This window comes from Fistularia commersonii, chromosome 34 (genome assembly GCF_037954325.1).
Source record: "Fistularia commersonii isolate RoL2024-O1a breed Wild chromosome 34, RoL_Fcom_v1.0, whole genome shotgun sequence".
NCBI lineage: Eukaryota > Metazoa > Chordata > Actinopteri > Syngnathiformes > Fistulariidae > Fistularia > Fistularia commersonii.
The window spans coordinates 3,528,157-3,550,409 of NC_141317.1; the positions used below are offsets into that span (position 1 = coordinate 3,528,157).

The 22,253-nt window shown below is 41.2% G+C and overlaps 1 protein-coding gene across 7 annotated transcripts; it reads right to left on the reverse strand.

Moving 5' to 3' along the window:
* Positions 1-650: 650 nt before the first annotated feature.
* Positions 651-18,595, reverse strand: ampd2b (adenosine monophosphate deaminase 2b). Of its 7 annotated transcripts, XM_086141878.1 has the most exons (20): positions 13,419-13,542; positions 13,120-13,262; positions 12,807-12,963; positions 9,669-9,793; positions 9,455-9,585; positions 9,301-9,369; positions 9,102-9,204; positions 8,769-8,994; positions 8,319-8,460; positions 8,104-8,193; positions 7,803-7,932; positions 7,522-7,716; positions 7,264-7,395; positions 7,016-7,179; positions 6,069-6,195; positions 5,815-5,978; positions 4,940-5,060; positions 4,568-4,741; positions 2,355-2,465; positions 651-2,248 (listed from the first exon to the last, which is right to left on the reverse strand). In XM_086141878.1, exons 4-20 carry the CDS (start codon positions 9,696-9,698, stop codon positions 2,033-2,035), a joined length of 2,325 nt encoding a protein of 774 aa, XP_085998004.1. In that variant the 5' UTR covers positions 9,699-9,793; positions 12,807-12,963; positions 13,120-13,262; positions 13,419-13,542; the 3' UTR covers positions 651-2,032. The 7 variants fall into 7 exon arrangements, with proteins under 7 accessions (XP_085998004.1, XP_085998005.1, XP_085998002.1 ...); XM_086141879.1 differs by lacking the exons at positions 12,807-12,963; positions 13,419-13,542 and adding an exon at positions 13,584-13,598 and having other exon boundaries at positions 13,120-13,257; XM_086141876.1 differs by lacking the exon at positions 12,807-12,963.
* Positions 18,596-22,253: the final 3,658 nt, after the last annotated feature.

Below are 22,253 nucleotides of genomic sequence, written 5' to 3' on the forward strand. Positions count from 1 at the left end.
CAGTAGTGCTGAAAAAAGTCTACTTTGTGTGTGTGTGTGTGTGTGTGTGTGTGTGTGTGTGTGTGTGTGTGTGTGTGTGTGTGTGTGTGTGTGTGTGTGTGTGTGTGTGAGTGCATGATATTTTATGGGAGATGTGGCTGTTATATTCCTTTTCATTAGTTTCTCTCCACTTGCGTTTAAAATGGGGCCAGTCTTCTTTTCACTTTAAAATAAAACAGAGACATAATTTCACAATGCAGAGGCAAAGAACAACCATATTATCATATCAAATGAGAATTATTCTTGGCCCAAATTGTTTTCAGCAGTCACCTTTTGTTTATGACACACGATAGATTCATTGCCTCAGCACTCACCCACATACAACCTGTGCCGAAACGTTCTCAGTGACTCGATAATGATGTTTTGCGATTTGAAATTATGCAACGCTGAGGACCTTTGCAGAAATTCCATCTCACTCTGACCCAAATGAGTGGCTAGTGATCTGAATTTGAACCTGCTGCATAATGCACTCTTTGTTTCACTTCTCGCGTTCCTATGCTGCTCACATTCAAACAAAACCCCTACTAGACAACAGCTGAGAGGACCTATTATCTTCATTTATTCACATTGTCTTCTTCGTTTATATTTTTCAGGATTGAGACGCAAGAACACTCAGTGTAAACATTTATTATTAACGGACACAGACGCAACTTAAAAAAAAACAAAAAACATTTCACTAACCATCGGCTCAAAATGCTTTTGAATGCAAAGGCAGCACAGGACAGGATGTTTACAAGTTTCAGTTGTCAAAAAGCGCTGCATGTTTATTCCTCATTTTGGCATTGGTTGATCTTACAGAGAAAGATTGAAGGGACATGCATCATTTATTGCCACAAAACAAAGAAACTGTAAATATCTGTTCAGACGTCCAGTAGAAACAACGTCAAAAAGTAAGGTAATTTCACCAAATGCAAACACCGAGCATTATTGCATGCTTGAAAAAAAATGGCACCATACCTTCATGCAGCTCTGCAGGATGACATGTTGTTACAAGTTGCAGGGATACTGCAGGCAAAGACACCATGAAGTACAGCAAGGATCTCTAACTTTTCATCGCTCGACCTCCGAAATGGAGTAACCAGAGGCTCGCAACCTGCACTCTGCCAAGAGGTAGCTAAAGCATGCAGACACATCCAATTCACTAGATTTTAAATTCAATAACAGTTTTTTTTTTTTCGCATCCAGTTGTAACAAGTACTGCTGAAACAGGCCATTTCTCATCATTTTTTGATTTAATTTTTTTAGAACTTACATCTCAAGCCACCATCTGTATCTAGTAACCAAAGTGTAAGAATAACATCTAAGGTAAAATACTTCTGACGTTTCAAAAAATCTTCAAAAATCTCTGTTTCTACTGTAGATGAGCTCTGGTACGTCACCCTGAACACATCCTGGTTATTTACTCAATTGACATTATTCTCATACTGAAGTCAAAATACTTGAGGGAATTCATAGCTTCCCTATTTTTAAATATTTACCTAGCTGCCCTTAACCTTCAGTCGCCTCCACTCCCTGTTAAGACTCCCTGAGAGCCTCTTTACTTTGCAACGTTGTTCCTGATTGTCATCTGTCTTTAACCGGTTGTTGCTGTAACCTAATCTTATCATTGTTGTCATGTTTTATGTTTTTTTTTTTTGAATAATGTTTTTTCAGTTGAGATAAAGACGAACATTATCACTGTTTCAAAACCAAAACGACAGACTTTGCACAGGGACGGAGACGGGGTGTCGAAACAAACCATAAAAAACATTTTTAAATAACAACAAATACTTACAGAGATGTAAAATCATCATGTTACCAAAGGATAACTTAAAGAAACTGAAGGAAGTAAACACAAGGTACACAGTCTGCAGGCCCTTTCTCTCATATTGCCACAGTGGTAACTCTTACGATCAATTTGTAACTCAGTGTCTTTTCACAGCAGTGATATGATGAAAACCACATCTGGACAATGTCCAACAGGGAAAGTAGTGATTTTTCATTTGTGCTTGGCTCACTTCTCTCCGTGCGCTGCCGCCATACAAAGACTCTCTTCCTCATCAATGGTCTCCAGCTCGTCTGTGCGAATGGCCTGCGTGATTAGATTCAGCTCCTCGCACATGGTTTCGTAGCGGTACGCCACGCGAATATCAGGGACATTCGTTCTGCGGATGTCATTGCTCTCCTGCCCTTCTTTGACGTAGTGCGGGCCGAGCCAGTAGCTTTTCACCTTTCAAAAGGGCCGTAAAAATTAAGCTCAATACAGAGTAAGAGTAATAAACAGTTAGGTTGTATATTGTGCTGCTATGATAACAAATAGGGAGGATATTTGACACCTTGTTGGAGAATCCGCTCATCAGCACACTGTTTCTGGCCAGCTCACACATGTCACAGGAGCTTAGCTTCCACACCTGAGCTGCAATGCTGTACTCCTCCATCAAGGGCTCCTGGGGGGAACAAAGAGCAGAAACCACAGAATTATTCAGTTTCTAATACATAATGTCAACATCTGACAGTAGAAATCAAAACAAGACAGAATCTAAATGAATTATTAATTATGCATTAATTCATTTATTATCTATACCAGCTTATCCTGCAATAATGCTGTGTTAATTCATTTTGATTAATTATAATAGCTAATTGAAAGAAAACATACCCAGGTATTGACATGTGAATCTCACACTTATAAATCCAAAGTACTTTGTGTTGAATGTCAAGTCAGTGGGACTCCTAATCTATTTTCGATTAAAGGTAGTTTTTATAAAACAGGTACTTATAAGTACCGTATATTCTCAGGCCTAAAATCATGTTGGCAGGCCTATTAACTGCAGTCCAACTTTGCAGCATGTGTTTGGTGCTACTTTTGTACGCAATTTAAGCAATTAAAATAAAAATTCTGAAAGGTTATCAAATGTTCTGAAATAAGAAAACACAAAAAAAGCACTGAGGTTAATGCAGGCAGGGGTGCGGTTGATATTCACATACTCCGTGCTCTATGTTTGATAATCTTAATGTTTATCTGTATCATGCAATCATGTGTGTTACATTTGCAGAGAGCAAGGCCAAAATAGATGTGTTAAAACAGGGGATGTAACTGGCAGGGATGAGGCCCCTTTTTAGGCAAAGTAGCCTTTAAAGGACATATTCTTATATAATATGGTTGAATTTTGAGAGACAGTTCAATTTAATCCAAATAGAATTCATGAATTTAACTCCATCCTTGTCTGGTGATCTTTATCTCTCAATATTTAGGCTACACTAGTTGTTTTCCTCTATTTTATTTTCATTTCTATTAGCCTATTATAGGAAACATGGAATAAATTCACCACACACTTTGTGGAGTAGTCCAGGAGTTTGTCATGGGAAATAATTCTTCTAAAAATGTGAAAACCATTCCCTGTTAGCACAGACTGAAAGTTTCTGACCAAAATTTGTGTTCAATTGAGTCTTGAGGTCATGTTCTGTTTGTGCAGCTCCCCTTTAATTCTTTGTATTAGAAGAATAGAAAAAAAGTAATTGATCACATTTCATTTTCAGTAAAATACAACTGAAAAGCTATCAGAATTGGTCCGGGAGCATTTTGCATGCGCCCATTGATACTGCAAATCCCAGACTGCATTGCGATAGCCTGAGGATATTCCTGCTCGCCAGTCAAAATAATTGCACACCCCCTGGCCTGAAAGCTGCTCAAATGCTCAGCATGTATGGAAGCATATACCTGTGTGAGCAACTTTTCTCTGCAATGAAAATGAATAAATCATCACACAGGAGTCGTTTGACGGATGAACACCTTCATGCTATGTTTAGAGCTTCCACAGCTCAAAGCTTCACTCCAAACATTGATGAACTGGTAGCTAAGAAAAGATGCCGGCCATCTGGCTTGGGCTACTCTTCAGACCGGAGTAAACTCAAATGTGTTATGCATTTTCTCCTGTAATAACATGCTGCTAAAAGTTCAGAAATAATTGTTATTGATTAATTATCAGAAATATAATAGTTATCTTTTTGAATAGTTATTTCAATTTTTATTATTTGTTTTATTTTTAATATTTATTTAGTTTTGAATTTGTAAGAAACAAACATTTTCATTTGAAATAAGTCAGCAAAAATCCTCCGATAGAAAGTAACAAAATATTTGTGAGCCTGGTTCTGAATTCTTTATTATGAGTTGGAAAAAGTTAAATTCATATTTCTGAAGGAATGCTTTTTAACAATACATCTAAAAAGACAAATTCTGTCTCCTCATAAATAAATATTTATCCTGGTTGGCCGAGGATTTAGAGTCAGTTCTCATATTTGGCCCCCTCTGATTGAGACTCTTTTTGTTTAAAGGAAACCACTAGAACTTATTTTCTTTTAAATTCGGAATCCGGTTAAAAAATTACAATGATGGTGCTGGAACTGCAGGAGGTGCAGAGCAGAAATGTAAGAAATGAATGACATACCTGCGGTTTTATATAGCTGCTCGAGACAATGCAATATTATTTTTTTCCAGTAAAAAAATGAATCTTAAAAATACTAAATGTGGTGTGTGGTGCGAAGCAAAGACCTTGGTGAAGTGAAATTGCAGGGGGTCGTCCGTGGACAGGGAGACCATCAGGCCTCTGGACAGATACTCTGGTAGAGGATTGCGATGGTAGCTCAGAAACAGGCTGTTGTTGCTGAGAGGAGACATGGCGATGCCTATCTGAGCCAAGTAGTATAGATATTGGAGCACGGGAGCCTGGTGAGAAAATACAATAAATAAAACAAATTAAAGTAACGCATCACAAGCATGTTAAAATGGCTGCTGATCGCAGTTTGTGCACGACTTTTGTACCACTCGCCAAAACACATCAGCCACACAACCTTTGGTTTTTGGAGGGACAGACAGGTTGCGATATATCAAAAACATCAGGTGCCGTTATAAAATAGGTCCCACCTTGCGGAGCAGTAGCCCGTGGGAAATGTTCTCCGACAGCATGAAACCAGAGACAAGGTGGTGGATCGGACCTGCTTCCCCGCAGTGAGGACGCAGAACTAGTGTGTGAAATCCCCGCTGCCTGCATTGGATGTTAAAAAGTATTTAGTTTTAGTCTAAGTCAATGATATCTATAGTGTCTATTTACATTACACACACTTACACACACATATATATATATATGGAGAAAGATTGAGAGAGAGAGAGCGAGAAAGGAGTTTTCCTACAGGAATTCAAACATATAAGAAAATATCTCAGGGAATACAACCAGAGTCAAATGTATGACTCATAATCTAATTTACTTAAAAAAAAAATACACACAATAAAAAAGAAAGATATCTTACATCTTGTAAATTTCAAGACTGACTATTGGTGACTGCAGAGTTAATTAGTCAAAATCAAAGCCAAAGTCAATAGTGGCATATGTTCACACATATGGAACATTGAAATAGTGGTTCTCTAAGACCCACGGGGCAAAAGTACAAAAAAATATAAATATTTATAACAGAGAACAAGAACGACAAGTTATGCTGAGGAAGATATTGAAGATTTTGATTTTTAAAGTGACAGGAGTTATCAACAACCATTAGACAATTTACCATACTATCTCTATTTTAAATATATTTTTTATGAACCCTCGGGCAACTTTTTATTAAACTGACTTAAATGTTCCATCATTTTGAAACAGAACTGACCAGATTTAAAAAAAAGAAACAAAAGTTTCATGTGCTTAATTGTGACATCTCGCAGATTCTATGTGTAGTGGAGATCTGGACAAATTCACTCCTAGGAGCTGCTGCAATCTGTTAAAAAAATGCTGAAGGGTTGCCACGTACCTGCGCAGGTGATTCAGAACGGTCATGTTTGCATACATATAGTAGAGGTAGTAGGAGTAGGGCGGGTTGTCCTCCTCCGTCCAGCTGCCTGGCAGAGGACTGTCCAGATTAAAGATGTGCTGTTCTGGTTTTGACTCGTCATCGACGCTGTCGAAGCCCACAACCTGCATGGGAGAGAAGGAACAGATCTGCTGAACACTGCGACGTTTGGCCGAATGAAAAGCATGGAATATTGCAGTGCAAAGACTGCATACGTGCTGCAAGAAGAGATGCAATTCTGGATGGCTGCCTGGGTGGACCGTGACTTCGAACAGGGGCAGGAAAATGTTCTCCAGCATCTCTTGGAAGTTGGACAGCTGTTTCTTTGTATGATAGACGTCACTTTGAAAAAGAAGAAAGATAAGCTTGATATTTTTGTAATTGCCATATAAAGTCATTTGATTTTGCTTTGCAATATTACTGATAAGATTCACTTTATAAGTAAAAGGTAGGAAAAGCACATAGGTAGAAAAAAAAAGCCTGGCATTGTGTAAATAATTTCACAAAAATATATATGGTCCTCAGGAGTACATTTTAAAGAATACATAAAACATGAAGGATGTAAAACTGAATGTGAATAATTATAACCATCTACTATTAGAGAACATATTATGTGTTGAAATTGTGACCACAGATGCAAGGATGTGATTGTAAAGTTTAATGGAATTTTTAACATCAAGAATCCGAGCTAGCTCAGCCGCTTTCTGTTTTTTAAATGACCCGTTGTGACCTCAAAGTCCACACTAATGGATAGTTTCGGATTTTAAAGAATATAGCTTTACCAACTGAGGAAGAAAAAATTAAGATAAGAATTCGTATATATTGGATGCATAAAAGGATACAAAATTAATTTTGATTGCGTTTACATTCTTTCTCTGCTAATTACATTTTAAGTGTGTTGAAGCCCAAGTCACAATATTGTACACAATTACACAATTGCACACAATATTGTACAACTGTGCAACTGAATAAATGTATAACGGTTAAATGCATAGAAATGAATTAATAATGTCAGTACGCTAATTTTTGAGCTATTAACATATATAATCATGTGACAGCCTGTACCAATGCAGCTTCATGGGTTCCATATGTTAAAAGACATAGGGGGTAAAAAAAAACAAACTATGTAATTTGATATTTTCCGCCCCCTGGGGTTGCTTACAAGAGTCGTGGAATTTGCACAAGCCAGCGCACGTTGTCTGAGTAAACCTGATGTTTGACGGCCCACTTTGCCAGTTTCTCCCACTCGTCTCTGGAGCGGCCGTATATGGACAGCCTCAGCTCTACATTCTGGTACTTGCTTTCCTCCAGATCGGCCATCACCTCCTGAGAGGCAATGACAAAAAGAGTCAGCAGAGGGTGCAAAACTCCATTGAAGGCATGAAAAAAAAAAAGGCCAGCAAAGCGCACCTTGATGATGTGCCCGAAATATTTTCCTTCGATATAATTGTCCGTTTTGATGAAAATCTCTCTCAGGATGGATTCGCCGATTGGATTGTACTTGGCGTTGAACTTGTCAAACCGATGGAAAGTGTTGCGGTCCTGCAAAAGAGTTTCTAAGTTGCCATTTTACTGAACCTCCTCGCTCTCACGGAGCGCATCGTTGCTTTTCATTTTAACAGAACGGTAGCGATCAGGTGCCGATTTTCCCTATGAGGGCCGACTCACTGCGTGCATGTCCAGGGTGTCCACGCTCAGGTCAAAGGCGGTGAGGTTCATACTCTCAAACACTTCCATTAGCGTCTGACCCTTGCCCCTTTCTACGTGCACGATCTCCCTCGGATACTTCTTCATGGCTCTTTTGATAAATCGCAGAAGGTGCTTCTGGTTCATACAAGATGAGGCATGAATATGTGTGTCCACCTGTTGAAAAAAAAAAACAACATACAAAAAGGAAAAGAAAACCAGGATGACAAACAGTTTGGATTGACAATCGGTGCTCGGGTTACCTTGCGGATGTTGTAGAAATCTCTATGCGGGACTTTCTTCTGCGCTGCCAGCTCTTTCATCTCGTTCAGCAGGATGTGCATTTGGAACTTGGAGCTTAAATACTGCAGCCGTCGGTAGCAGAAAGACTTCCTGTGTCAAATGGAGATTGGGATGAGTTTTCTGGAAAAGAGCGACTGTTCAATCCTCGTGAGATGACGTTATTTTGGAGACAGTCGTGTTTCTATATAAGCTATCTGAACAGGCGAATGATAGCTCAAGTTAAATCCGTGAACAGGTGTTATTCATAAATGGATAACATACACTGGTCCGTTGATAATGAGGGCCATCATGACGTTCATGTCAGCGATGTAATCCTGCAGGTCTGGATAAGGCAGGTCCAGCTCTGTGCTCCTGTTGAAGACATGAATGCATACGATTCTGCTGAAAAACAAAACAAACCTGAGAACAAATCAAGCCACTAGTATGTCAGAGCCTCCACATGCGTTTCGCTGAGTGATTCATTCTTAGCATCTCACTTTTCCATCATGTTCCTTGTCGTGTACACATGCATGACACCATCCACCATCTTGCAGCCGTAGCCCATATCGGGCGGCATGCTGGCAGGGTCCTTGTTCTCATAGGGGTGGGTTTTAGAAACAGGTGGGTGCACCGTGGCATCTGAGAGAACACAGAATGTCGTAACCTGTCAACAGTTTACAGGAAGTTCGGAACGCGCATGCAATAAGGTCAGCCTACAACGGGGCAGCATGTTCAGGGGTGTGTAACAAATGGCTTGTGAAATCTGTGGGTGCTGCCCTGTTATGTCTTTATGTGGGTGTGCTGCGAATGATAATCTTCTCGCTGTGCTGACAGCCTGGTGTCTTATCTTTGTGAGCAAGCAGCTAGAGAACAGAACGATCAGCAATGATCATTTTCTTTACCAACCCGAAATCTTCAAGTGCGTAAAATAGCGAGGATAGTATTACATGCAAATTGCTGGCGTGTGCAGGTACCGGCAGTAACCGTGGTCTCCGCTGTCGCTGATATCTCGTCTTCGTAGATATCTAAGTCTAGGGGTCTCTCACTCAACTCCTGCAGGTAACGAGAAGTAGTTCTGCAGAAGCTCTGGAGCGACAGACCCATGTACTTCTGTCTGATGAACAAGGCCTTCACCACACACTTGGCAGCGTCCAGCAGATCTGTGAAGGGAACCTTGATTGAAGGGCAATAAAAAGGAACAAAATGAAAAATAAGGGATCTTCTAAAGAAAGGGGCGTTACTATGAAACATTTTCGATGCGGTGACTCCCTGGGACCTACCCCGCATTTCTCCTCTCCGGAAATAGTGACTCTCTGGTACTCTCGCTCGGTAACCGTCTCCCTCTCCTGCAACTCCGGAGCTTGACTCTGCTCCTTCATGTATCTAAAAGCAGAATAGCCAAGAATGTTCTGCTGTTTGGATTTTGACTGTTTCATAAAATCATTCAGAAGGGGGAAAAACTTGGTAACAAACACTCACTCCAGATCTGTCGCGCTGTCGGTCTTCATGAACTCTTGTTTGGCTCGAAGAAGGATGTCAGGTTCAAACCTAAGCAGACGGAGTGTCAGCTTACTTTGGAATCACCAGAGTAAAAGTTTAGCGTACGAACTACTCTTTCTCGTCTGCCGCTTACTTGACATCCTGACTGATCTGTCGCTCGAGGCGATGACGTCTCTCCTCCAGCTGTTCGATCGGACTGTCCTCCGGGAATTCGTAGGGGGCACTGCGCATCTCACTCTCTGCTAAGCTCCGTGAGAAAAGCTCCTTCACGAGGGTAAACATCGGTAAACAACGAGAAAGTTTACGCTTCTTCAAACACAACCCTCGGCAAATTCGGAAAAACTGACCTCTGCGATTTCCTTGTACTTCCCGTCCATGGATGTGCGCAGGTCGATGGATTGTTTCAAGGCCACGGGGATCCCAGGCAAGGAATGCTGGGAAGTGAGGAGGTGACGGGCGCCTCGGAGATCAACTAAAGAGGTTAAAAGAAAGAGAGAAGGCTAGAAATGAGGTTCTGCTTCTTAGGCGTTACTATAATTACAAAGGATTCAAGTGAAATTCAAGGATTTGAGTCGGATACCACCTCGTTTGAACCTGCAAAGACATTTTAAAGATTTCCCCGTCAGCTCTCGGGGAAGAAAGAAACTTTCTTATCCGGCGTGCCAATGTGGATGAAAACGTGACTCAGCTAAACCTTCTCCGCAGTGTGTTTCCTGTACGGATTAATTCCCTGAATTCATGACATAAAGACCTTAACAGTGTGCAGAAGCTTGTTCTTCATATGCAGGGCCTTTGCACAACAGCGGAGGTCTGAGCTCAGCGGGTGTTTGTGCCTCCGTGCACAATGGAGCGTTCAGTTGCAGCCCCTCGGCACTCAAGCATGCTGATGCGCCATTGTTACAACTGAAACACTCAAGATTTACACCACTCTGGTTGTCATGGAAAGGCGAGAGGAAGAAAAATAACAAAGCTGCTGAGAAATACTAGGACGGCGCTGAGATGAGGCTGTTACCAATCATCGGCGACCCTTTGCAGGATTCCAACCCGATGTAAACTGTCAGTTTATGGGTGAAGATATTAATCTTTCCGTTCAAATTATCCACGAGCCGATAAAATATTCACCATCCTGCTGAATATTTCATCCGGAGTGCGCTAGTATTACAAGGCTGCGCTGCCTATCTAACAACAGCATTGAGGATAAACTGTGTCGATACCTGCTGTCTGAACCCGCTCTGTGTTTGTGCCACACGTATTTTTTTCAGACGTGTCCGGGCCTGCCTGCTCTTACATCAACAAGAAAAAGACAAGGCAATTAACCAAGTGCTCTGGGATTAGACAACCCCCTAAATTAGAAAATATGAAATACTTTGCGCAGAAAAGGTGATGGTTCTGGCCAGACCAAGACTTTGGCAAAACATCACCCGATGGAATCGTCCCTTTCACAATTGTTGCATACGTACCGCCCAATACTTCTGACCGAGAAAGAGTTTAGATCAAACATATAATCATTTTTAAAAAGTAAAATCATCGAGAGAGCCATCATAGTGTTTACTATACTCACACAACTGTTGCTGTGTATTTATCAGACTGGAAATGTATATAAAACATAATGCAAAGATTTGACTCTGCATTTATGTGTGTTACAGTAAATTTGGGCAACATTAAACAAAGATGTCATGACAACTGTCAAACCTTGACAACAATTTATGGAGATGTAATTGCACAATGACATGATTGTAATAGAGCAAATTAGTATTTCACCCTATCTGCAGATTGTTTTTTTTAACCCTTGATTTCTGACCACTGCTAATAAACTGTTATTCACGGTTATGATCCTTTATATTACACGTAAAGTATGAATAAACCCTCCTTCGAGCTCACAATGTCCAGCCTCGGAAGATATTTCTGCGATAACAGTGCCATGTGAGTGTAACACAACACAATGGCTGGCTAAGATTGTTTCTCCTCGTGTATATCAATCCACTCTTGATACCAGTGGACACGGTGGACGCGGAGGGCAGCATATGACCGGCGGCAAAGACATGACACTTGGGTCATGGTAAAGCCGAGCCTAACCAAGCCAACCGGACCCGGAGCTAATCCCCTAATGGCTGCTATATTTGGATCTGTTGCATCTATGGTTACATAACAAGTCACTCTCCTGCAGTTAGAGTGCAAACCACTCAGAAAATAAGTCACGGTGCACGTGCACTGCATGATCTGCCAGATTTCAGCTTCCATTGATCTACAGCGCGTAGAGTAAGCGCGGTAAATTCACCGATGGTATTTAGGTCTCGGACGAAGAGAATCTAAAACAATGAACATCCCCCCCCTTGGCTCACCGCTCTGTATCGCCACCGAGACTAAAAATGAGGTCAGCTGGTATCAGCTTGCCTCGGTACTTCCCCTACATGTATATTTTAGCAAAACAGAAAAGGGGGGAGCCCTTGCTGGAGGCAGACTTCAGAAAGTGGCGCGATGTAAAAAGTCAACAGGGATGAAACAGCAAAGGACGGTCAGCAGCGTAAAGACCAAAGATAGGGAGCAGCGTCAGGGTCAAGACACATCCCTGTTACTTTTTTAGATTTTCTACACAGGAATGGCCCAACTCTCTGGATAAAATTAACATTTGCATCAAAAGATGCCAGCTCTCCTGCCTCCCGCAATGCTTCTTACCATCGCACGAGCCGGTATATCATCGAGCGCAGCGTACCTGCTCTCATTGGCACTGCAGGTTTGGTATTCGGCCAACAAGACATGCCAGAGTTTCACAGGTTCTGTGGGAAATGTCTCACGGTGCTGAAAGCTTGCATGTGTGAGTTCCTGAGAGTTCCTGAGAGACTATATGAACTAGGGTGCATTTTGACGAGTTTCAGGATGGTTTGGAAAGGCTTTTTTTACATTGGCGTTAGTTTTAATACAGTTACAAAAGTAGTATTACACTGGTGACATTTCATTTAAAAAGTTAATCGAGGTTGGACGTGGTCATTTCAAATGACGCTCGGGATTTGTTTTGTGGGGCGCCTGACTGCGATCAAGGTCCAATGGCTTTTGGTAATTTGGCAGCGATATAAAGGTTATGAAAATCAAATGAAACTTCTATCCGATTCATGAATAGCAAAAACATCTCCTTCACTGTGGCAGGTCATGATTCAAAAAAATGCAAACAATGCGGTCTGAATAAGTCAGTTTGAAAGATAAACACGTGTTTTGACAATGCAGCACAATCTAATAGCAATCTAACTACTGCTTCTCTAAAACGATGCTCACTCTGGCAGCATCTGTCACTTGATCCGCATTGTTGAGCTGACATTTCTATAGACGGAATAGATAGTTTAGCCTCCGCGCTTGTGTGAACTTTCTTTCGGAAGGGCCCGTCTCGGGATTGTAGGTGAAATCGGAAACTGATTATAAAAAAAAAACCAAAGCCAAACAGCAATATGTCCACCAGCATATTAAAAAAACAACTCTTCGGATCAGAATACCTCAGCTATAGGTGTTCAGCATAGAATACTGAACCTGTTCTCCTACTTTTGGACAAGTTGTATCTTTACAAATCCACAAAAGACACAAGAGAGCCGGTGTCTTTCCGAGGGGGTCGGTCAGCCGACACACATTCTCCTCAGCCTTCGCCGCTCAGGGCTATCACACAAAGCCGTAAAAGGGACAAGCAGAAGAGAGTGACAGTGAGTGTGACAGAGGGGAAATGAAAATATAAAGGTGGGGGAAGGGGAGGGTTAGCGGGGAAAGCGGAGAGTTGTTTGTGCTTTTGCACAGGATGAAAGTAGTGAAGCATACCTTTCTCCTCAGAGTCTGCGTTACCCGGCAGCTAGAAAGGGCCGAGAGAGGAGGGAAAGACAAGAGAGAGGTAGAGGGTGGCTGTCCTGGCAGGGAGATGGAGCATGCCAAACAGTGAATGGCCCAGGAAGGCGTATGCTGTCCTTTAAACATGGGTTAAACACAATGAAGGGAGGGGAAGGAGAGAGAGGAAAACAATAAACATTTCGAACATTCATTCAAATGACAAAAAGGTGACGCGCTCATTGAGTCAAACATTCATCTCCACCTTTGCCTTAATCTGTCCCTGCCATACATACAAAGAGCTGGTCCGGCCGATCCATGAACTCCCCCTCACATCCCCCGTGTGTGTGACCCCCCTCTGCTCTGTCTGCCTCCTGGATCAGGCCAGCTGTCGCTGCACTAGCTGCCTCTGGAGCTGGGCTTCTTCATTTAAATGCCTCTGACATCTATCTGGAATGTACCATAAGAGGTAGAGGAGGAGGGGAGGAGACAACATTCATCACCGTTGGACGTGAGTCTCCTCAGCGCAGCCTGCAGAGACGTTCCCCAGCAGCACCCCCTTTCCCGTCCACTTCATCCATCTTGCTGTGTTTTGCTGAGGGGGGGCATGTGTTGAGGATGTTTGTATGCGTGAGAATAAAAAGGTGCTGTCTCAGCGAGGAGTCTTGTCTTTGCGGGCTGAATGGCAGCAGTCTGAAGAGGGATGACTGTTCACTTAAATGAGACCTTGCATCCTTCCCCCTCTCACATGAATGAAATTAAAGGGGAAGCATGTTGTCCCCATTACAGCTGCATCACTGATTTGTGGAACCTACATTCCACTGCAGCAAACACAGAACTGTCTCTTTGCCGGGCACATTAGAAAAAAAAAAAAAAACACTTCCCAGTTACATTAATAAGTCATCGAGAGACGAATAAAACTTTGTGAAATCCCTCAATCTGTGTCTTTTGTAATTATTCTTCTGCAAATCTGCTCTTGGCTGCATTGCTGGCCACACAATGTCCACCTACTTCTGTATTTGACCTTTAATTAACATCTTTTCAGACACAATGTGTGTGTTTCAATCTGTGACCAGCGGTTTGATTCCATTGTTTCCGACCAGAAAATAAAGGAGGCTCAGTCACCTATCTTATCTTCTGTTGCTCAATAGATTTCAATTCAGCTTGTCTTGAAACCAAGAAGCGAATAAGAATTCTTAACCTTTTCCTTACCCCGGTTTACTTTGTTCTCTGTTATTACACATGGCCGGAGTTTAAGCTGCATTTGTTGTGGACTATTTTCAGCCTTGGATTTGGTGTGCCGGTGAGTATTTACAGCTGTAGAATGATGAGTGTGGGATCGACTCAAAATAAACCCCTGCACATGTATGTTTTTTTTTTTTTTTTAAACATGTCAGACTGTTGGCCGATGTCCGTTTTTGATTTGTTTTAATAAGAGCGTTAAAAAAGATAGATTCATCAGTCAAAAAGAGAATTATTCAAATGCATATCTATTACATAATATGTATTCATGAAATGTGAATATATTTTTGGGGCTACAAACAAAAAGGACTTGCTGAAACAGAATTATGTCAAATCCTGGCAACACATTTGTGATAAATGATGTTTTACTTGATTGTCAGTTTGGGAGTGACATGCGACCAGCATTTCACTCGAGGTGAAGGACAGTCAAAGGCAAAATTGCAATTCAAGAGGTCCAAATTGATTTTTTTTCTCATCATCAAGGGGAGCAATTATTTGCTCATCTATTCAGTTCAGACTTCCTCTGCTTGCATCCCACACACACACACACACACACACACACCACAATCCATCAATTCAACAACTCACAGGGCCGCAAATCAAAGAACCATTTCATCTGTTAAGATGAACAAGGGATGTGCCTGACATTTTGCATTTAGTGAAATAGAACAGGATTCTTTTCTTCCAAAAAATTACTCCAGTTTAAAAATACTCGGTGTAAAAGTTCATGAGCTCAAAATTTTGTCCAACTGATGAAGAATTGCATTTGCTTAATAAATAGCGTGAATGATATAAAAAGAGAAATGTTGGTAAAATCCCGTCAAATGCTCCATTTTGTTATTTGCATTCAAACAGAAACTACATTGTTTGATAATATGAATATTGTATTTTTCATATTATGAAAAAGTACTTTCTTTAACAGGATGCACAGATGTGAATTCGGTAGGATGTCATAGATTATGTTTGTATCACCTAAAACATCCATCATACGGTAGGATTTGTGAATTTTCTACTCCCACAATCCAAATTTCGTAGCATGAAAAATAAAATTGACTAAAAGTCATTTAAAGGGGCCTGAAAGCAATATATATATATTTTTTTATATATATTAGTATATATATTTTTATATATTTTTATATATATTGTGTCACCTAAAACATCCATCATACAGTACGATTTGTGAATTTTCTACACCCACAATCCAAATTTCGTAGCATGAAAAATAAAATTGACTAAAAGTCATTTAAAGGGGCCTGAAAGCAATATATATATTTTTTTTGAATTATTGCAAAATGTGTAGGCCATCTTATACAGTACCTCTGAGGCAGGAATTTTGGCTCTGCGGCGCTCGGCGTTCCAAGCAGTAACCGGCATCAGGCACAAAGACAATAAACTAACCGTTTCCCCAAACCAGGTATGAGCTTCAATGCAACAGAAAGGGGGGATCCCGCCCACAGGGCAGGAGTCCAACACATCTCTCACATGCCACATACATGAGTACCACAGGCACCCTAAACACCCACACACATGGGGAGGAGATGACTGAAGGTTATCAAATGGGCCTGTTAGGCAACTGATGGGTGGGGATTGTTTGGTCAATCATTGATTATAATTGAAGATATAACTGGAACAGATTGTGTCAGAGAAGGCGGGGGTGAGGAGGGCCTCTCTGATTTTCACGGGGAACGTGGTGAGAATAGAATTACAAAAATACAATGGAAAGAGGTATGTGTGAATGTGACGTGCGCAAAGTATCATCAGAGAAGAGAGCAGATGGAAGCCTTATCTGAAAAGTTTTCAAATTTCAACAGTATATGAAATTCTTTTGATACCTGCGAAATAAAATTGCAAAAGACTTGATGCATCTGCAATAAATGACTGAATAAATATTTACCAATGTGATGGATCAAGGTCATGACGGGTTCTTTCATTAATGAAATGTGAATGTTTCTGCCTTTCCTTGCTTATATTCTAAGCATTTTATATGATGATATTATGCATAGACAGACACACACACACACACACACACGTACGCTGCAGCCTGTATTTAATGGGCTCTGTTTCATGTCTGCGAAGTGCTAATAATTGCCATGAAAAGCCGGCAGTCTGTGCAGTGTGCTTTGTTGAGCAGCGCTTCAGCCCTGCTCCTCTCATTTGTGCTGATGGCAGTTCAACAGGCGAAAAGAGAACAAGGCGCAGAATTGTCAAAACCGGTGAGTAGGTGGTATAAACCCCCCCGAACAACCTTATTTCACAGTGAAAGTGATTCACCCGCTGTTGCTCTGTGTGTTCACTCCACGAACCCCGCAATAATGGGCTAAATATGGACAATTCTACGCCTCGGCCCTCAAACAGGTGCCTAAACAACAGCGCAGTGTGTTCAAAGGAGTCCAAATCCTCTGCGTACAGTCATTGATATGAGACCGAGACATGATTCCATCCAGTCCTGTCTGTTTTTAAACATAAAAAAAAAAAATTTAAAAAAAAAATGGAAATAATTCGAATGAATAAAACAAACAAACAAACAAACAAACAAACAAATAAATAAATAACACTGAAATCTGAAGACTCTCCTTCCCAGGAACTGCTTATTTCTTGCACCCCAAGACAATCCGGATAAGCGCGGTCATCAGTGATGAGCATTTAATGAAAGCAATCCCAGATGACATCCTAACAGACAGCTGAATGGAAAACCAGTTTCTTACTAACTCCACGGTCACTGTGCCATCACAGCTCGCCACTGTCAGTCAGGAAGCCCAATAGTAACATGAACCTGGTGATTGTGATCCTGCAAACATTCATCTATATCAGATATAAAAGATCATTTTGCACAGTGTTGTTTGTACAAAGCAGACATTTACCATGACAGTATAATCGACATACGATAGCCCTGATTTTCTTTTATCACAATTGACAATAATATCATAATTATTTTATCAATAAATAGATGAAATGAATACAAATACACACAAATATATATATCCTATATATATGTATATTTGTGTTTGTTTATATATCTACAGTTTATAGATATATATATACACACACAACAAATTATGTGAACCTCAGATGGTGAGTATGATATCCATTTAGACAGACATTTTCTTATCAGTTACACGCTGTAAAGAATACAAAGAGCATTTTACCCATCTAACACGGTTTAATTGACGGATGAGTGTACCGCAGGGAGGGATAGATGGCCGCATGGGCCCACAATGTTTCACATGGTCCCACAATGTTTGTAGTCTGGATGAAAAGCTGATCAGCGTTCACAAACATCATAGTGGACGCTAATCCCTTCATTCAGTAAGGGATCAAGTCCAGAGGTACCAACCTACATATCCTCTCTGGGTCACAAATGACACACAGACAAACATATACATCATGTCAGCATGCTTCGAGTGTGTGTCATATGGCCGATGGTCATTAAGGAGCAAGAACTATAAAATCATTCTTAGTTGATACCAATGAATTATGTGACATTGTAAAAGAATGATGAATACAGATCTGCCTTCACCTTTATATGTACGTTTCATTTCTCCCCTTTTAAAAATACAGCGTGCGACACGAAAAGAGAATGTATAGAGAATTGAACAGCTATCCTGCTGGCATGATATTGGCAAGAATGTTGAAAACCTCCAGAGAGCAGCGGCCAAACCTCCCTTAATCAACAGGTTATCATTTCCCCAAACTCGTAACAGACTAAAAGTGAAACGCAACAACTGTTTTCAGTCACCAGTTCTCAAAGTAAGAACGTGAACTGATATCTCACCGCACAGTTGATGAAACACAACTAAGCAAGTCTGTCTCAGGCAACCGTCTGCATCAGGACCATCATACTAGGAACATGCTGTCCTGCGAAGCGCCTTACTCACCTGTGCTGTACTGCAGGCTTCCTCGCTTCCTGAAGGGGGACAGGGGCTTGCTTTTTGCCCCTGAGGTGGGCACAGGGTGCGCGGAAGAGGACATGTTTCCAGGTCTCACGGTTCAGCTTCAGTATGTTAGTGAAAAGGAGGAGTGTGTGAGTCAGAGCTGCGGCGATGATCTACAGTGTGAGAGAGGAAAAGAAGAAGAAGAAGAAGAAGAAGAAAGAGGAGGAGGAGGAGGAGGAGGAGAGATATGGGAAGGAAAAATTGGCACAAACCAATCAGCCTCAGTGTGTGTGTGTGTGTGTGTGTGTGTGAGTGTGCATATATTTGCTATGTGCCTGTAATCAGGGATTTCTGGACGGGTTGCCAGAGCATGGGGCTGCAGCACATCTCTGCAGTGAAACCAGACCCGCCCCCAAAAAGGCTTCAACGCTGGAGCTGCAGCAGTGGCAGAGGCTCGGGGTGTGATAGAGGGATGGGCTTCCCCACTGCCATCCACAAACACACAGAGAATACAAAAGATCCATGCACGCGCACGCACACACGCACGGGCATGGGGGGGGGATAAAGCGTACAGCAGTGCACAGCTTGAGCCTACCCTGTTACCATGACAACAGCAATTCATGGGCGGACAAATCAATTGGGAGGAAAGTTGTAAATTTGATAAAGTTCAAGAGACAGCTGCTGTTCATAATATGGAATATGTTTATTTCATGCTTAAGGTTGCATTTAATATTTACATATTTGTTATTTGTTCTGGTTTTACACACACACACACACACACACACACACACACACACACACACACACACACACACACACACACACACACACACACACATAGACATACATATGTGTTATATATGTGGCTCACATTGAAAACTGAAATTCAAGGTTTTTATCATTTAAAAAATTATGTTTTTTTTTTAAACAGTCACTTTATAGAACTTTGCAGCTGATGGACAATATATGGTGACGAATCATTCTGGCAAGATTTCAGGCATGCATGTAACCAGCGCCCTCTTGTGGTGGATTCATGAACTTTGCAATAGACCACAGGACTCTCAGTCAAAGACCCTCAAAATATCATAAAAAAATATAAAATACAAAATCTACACATCATAAATACTGTAACTTAGATACTCTTCAGCGATACTTTTATTGTGAAATGTTGACAGACAATCGAAGAGGAGATCATCTAAAACATTTCAGAAAGAAGTTACCGTGTATGAAAAAGTAAGTGAAAAGGACACAAACCCGCTTTAGAAACATCACGAAACCCGCCATGCAAATGTTTTGAAATATGGCCAAATTATTTACTCTGAGAAAAATAAACAAAGTACTGGAAAGCCCTGCGATTCCAGAATACAAACAAATCTGTTCTGTTGGTTCTATCCGCTGAAGAACGAGTGTTTATGAAATACATTGTAGGAACAACATGAGTAACTGTAAATAAACAAAGACAAGGATCAGATGAAGCACTAAAGAGGACTGGATACTTGTGAGATGACAATATTTGTCTAAATCTAAAGACAAGTTGGCAGAAGCTGTGCGGATTTATTAATTTCCATGACGGGGACTTTGGGTTGCTGCAGACGACCCAATTTGACTTCTTTTCACTTGTTGCTTCTAATCTGTCTGGGTTTAAACTTCGTTCAGCTGCAGAGGAAATGTCTTGACCTTAGACATACGGCTTCCTCCCTTTTCACTGTCACTGCCATCCCAGAATGCACTTTGCTCCCAATCAGGGAAAGAGGCACCAGATTTTCACAGGAAACATAATGATGCAATTTGATCTGAGATGATTTTACTAAACAAAAGCTGAAGCCATGGAGCGGATATTAATACATAATAAAATGGTGCACAATGTATCTGTTTTTTTTTCTGTAAAAATCTGATTAAAAAAAATATTTTTTACATTTTTCATTCATATATAATTTTGATTCATAATTATTTTCAAAGAGCTACCTGACAACTGTTGTCCACTGGGAAGGTGGACAAAATACGAAAAACAAACAAACAAAAACTAACACAGGAGCAATTACCTTTTACTTTCAACAGAGCAGAAATTACAGGGTGATAGAATCACAACTTTGAATTATAACATTTCCTCGCTTAAAAGTAAATGGAAAGAAATGAGCAACAAAAAAACAACGTTTTTGCAAACAAAAAAATGGATTGCTAGGAGAAATTTAATGTAATATAACAAAATAATACATTCTAACACATTCACGGTTGAGACTTTCCCACATTATATACACTCCTGTATATTGATGGTAATTGGATGATGGAGGTTTAAATGGTGATTATTACCACTACCAGGGTGTAAATGCTGCTGCGCAGACATGCGTCATCGGAGGTAGCGCACCTATTTATTTTGCAGACTTAGAGATTAACCAGAAGAAAAGCTACATGAGCTCATCAACGGATGGAAACCGTCGTACAGGAGAAGCTACGCAGTTCAACCGCGCTGAGCCTCCATGTGCGGAACAACATCGGCCTCACACGGCAGATGGACGAGAGGGCGCAACGGCCATGAACCATCGGCGATATGATCGGTTGACCGACTTTGAGCCTTGCAGGTGTGCTGATCCTGCACCGTTCAAAACGTCTCGCTGCATTTCCCCCAGCTCTCCGTCGCGCGCAGACAACCGCAAAGATGACCATGATGCACTCGTCTTTTGCTACTCTGGGTTGATCTGAGGCTCTGCGGATAATCTCGTCAACAGATCAGAGAGGCAGGGACTGAGTACAAAGTGGGGCTGTGCCATCTACAGCCTAATGGGATTGGTTCCCATCACTAGATGTGCTCGTGCGATTAGCCCGCTTTGAGGCTGCCCCGTGCAATTAGTACTACATGCTGTGTGACGCCAGCACAATGCTCAGCGTCTCCAACCAGAACCTGGCTCTGACAGGGAGCAGAGGGCAGGAGGCCCGGGGACGAAAGTGATCCCGGTTTCACGATGGACCGACCGCATTTTACCTTCCGCGAGAAACGTTCGAATCCTTATTTTCCGAGTCGGTCACCAGAACGATCGGATCCGCTCGCCGGGTGGATTTGAACGCGTGTCGTATTATCACAATGGCGAGAATTGTTTTGCTTTCAGAAATCGTGCAGGAACATTGATGTCTTTGACTTTTATTATTGAAAAAAACCTTGGAATTTTCAGGTTATTTTCATAATCCCATGGGTGTTACACTCTATTTTTTTCTTCCAACACCCAGTGTCTGTGGATTCCTCAGATTCCCGTTGAGCCTATTTGACTATGACGTCACGAAACAGGAGCTTGGACTGTCTGGCCGGCTAAAGAGCAGACTCTGGTCCGGTGAAAATGCTCCAACTAAATAAGAGCACAGAGAACCTTTTTTAATGCATTTTTTCATATTACCGCTATTGATAGCTGAGTGGATTGAATGTTATGGACGCACATGTTGTGACAGAAGTTCAACATAACTGGTTCCTGACGTTTTTGATACATTCTGCGTTTTTTACATTTCTCTTGAAACACAACACGGGTTCAAATTTAAATTACCCCTTATGTTCCGGAGCAAGCAAACTTTAGAGGACTGAATAAATAAATAAATCACACGTACTGCGGTAAATATAATTATCCACAGGTGTAGAGAGCCGCAGGGAAATTCAGATCTGCTTCATTAGCCATCATCAGTCTGTGGCTAAACTGAAGTGGTTTGGAGACGTTTTCAGATGGGAGCAAACGCCTTCAACCTCTCCTGAGGAGTGTCATTGCCTTCTGCAGAGTGAACATCTGCAGCATCACGTCACCTAGTGCTGTATAACTCATTGCAGTCAATAATTCAATATCATTCTTTATATTTCTTCCTCTGCCAGACACTGCTCAGGTTCCCAGTTAGTCCATTAATTTAAGCAACCAAGAAAATTAAAAGTTATTGCCATTGATTTTCATCTCAGTTTGACATGTCAATGAAATTCAGATTCTTTTGTAATGTGTTTTTATGTGATCGTAATATAAAGTTATTGACATGTTGACACTGCCTATT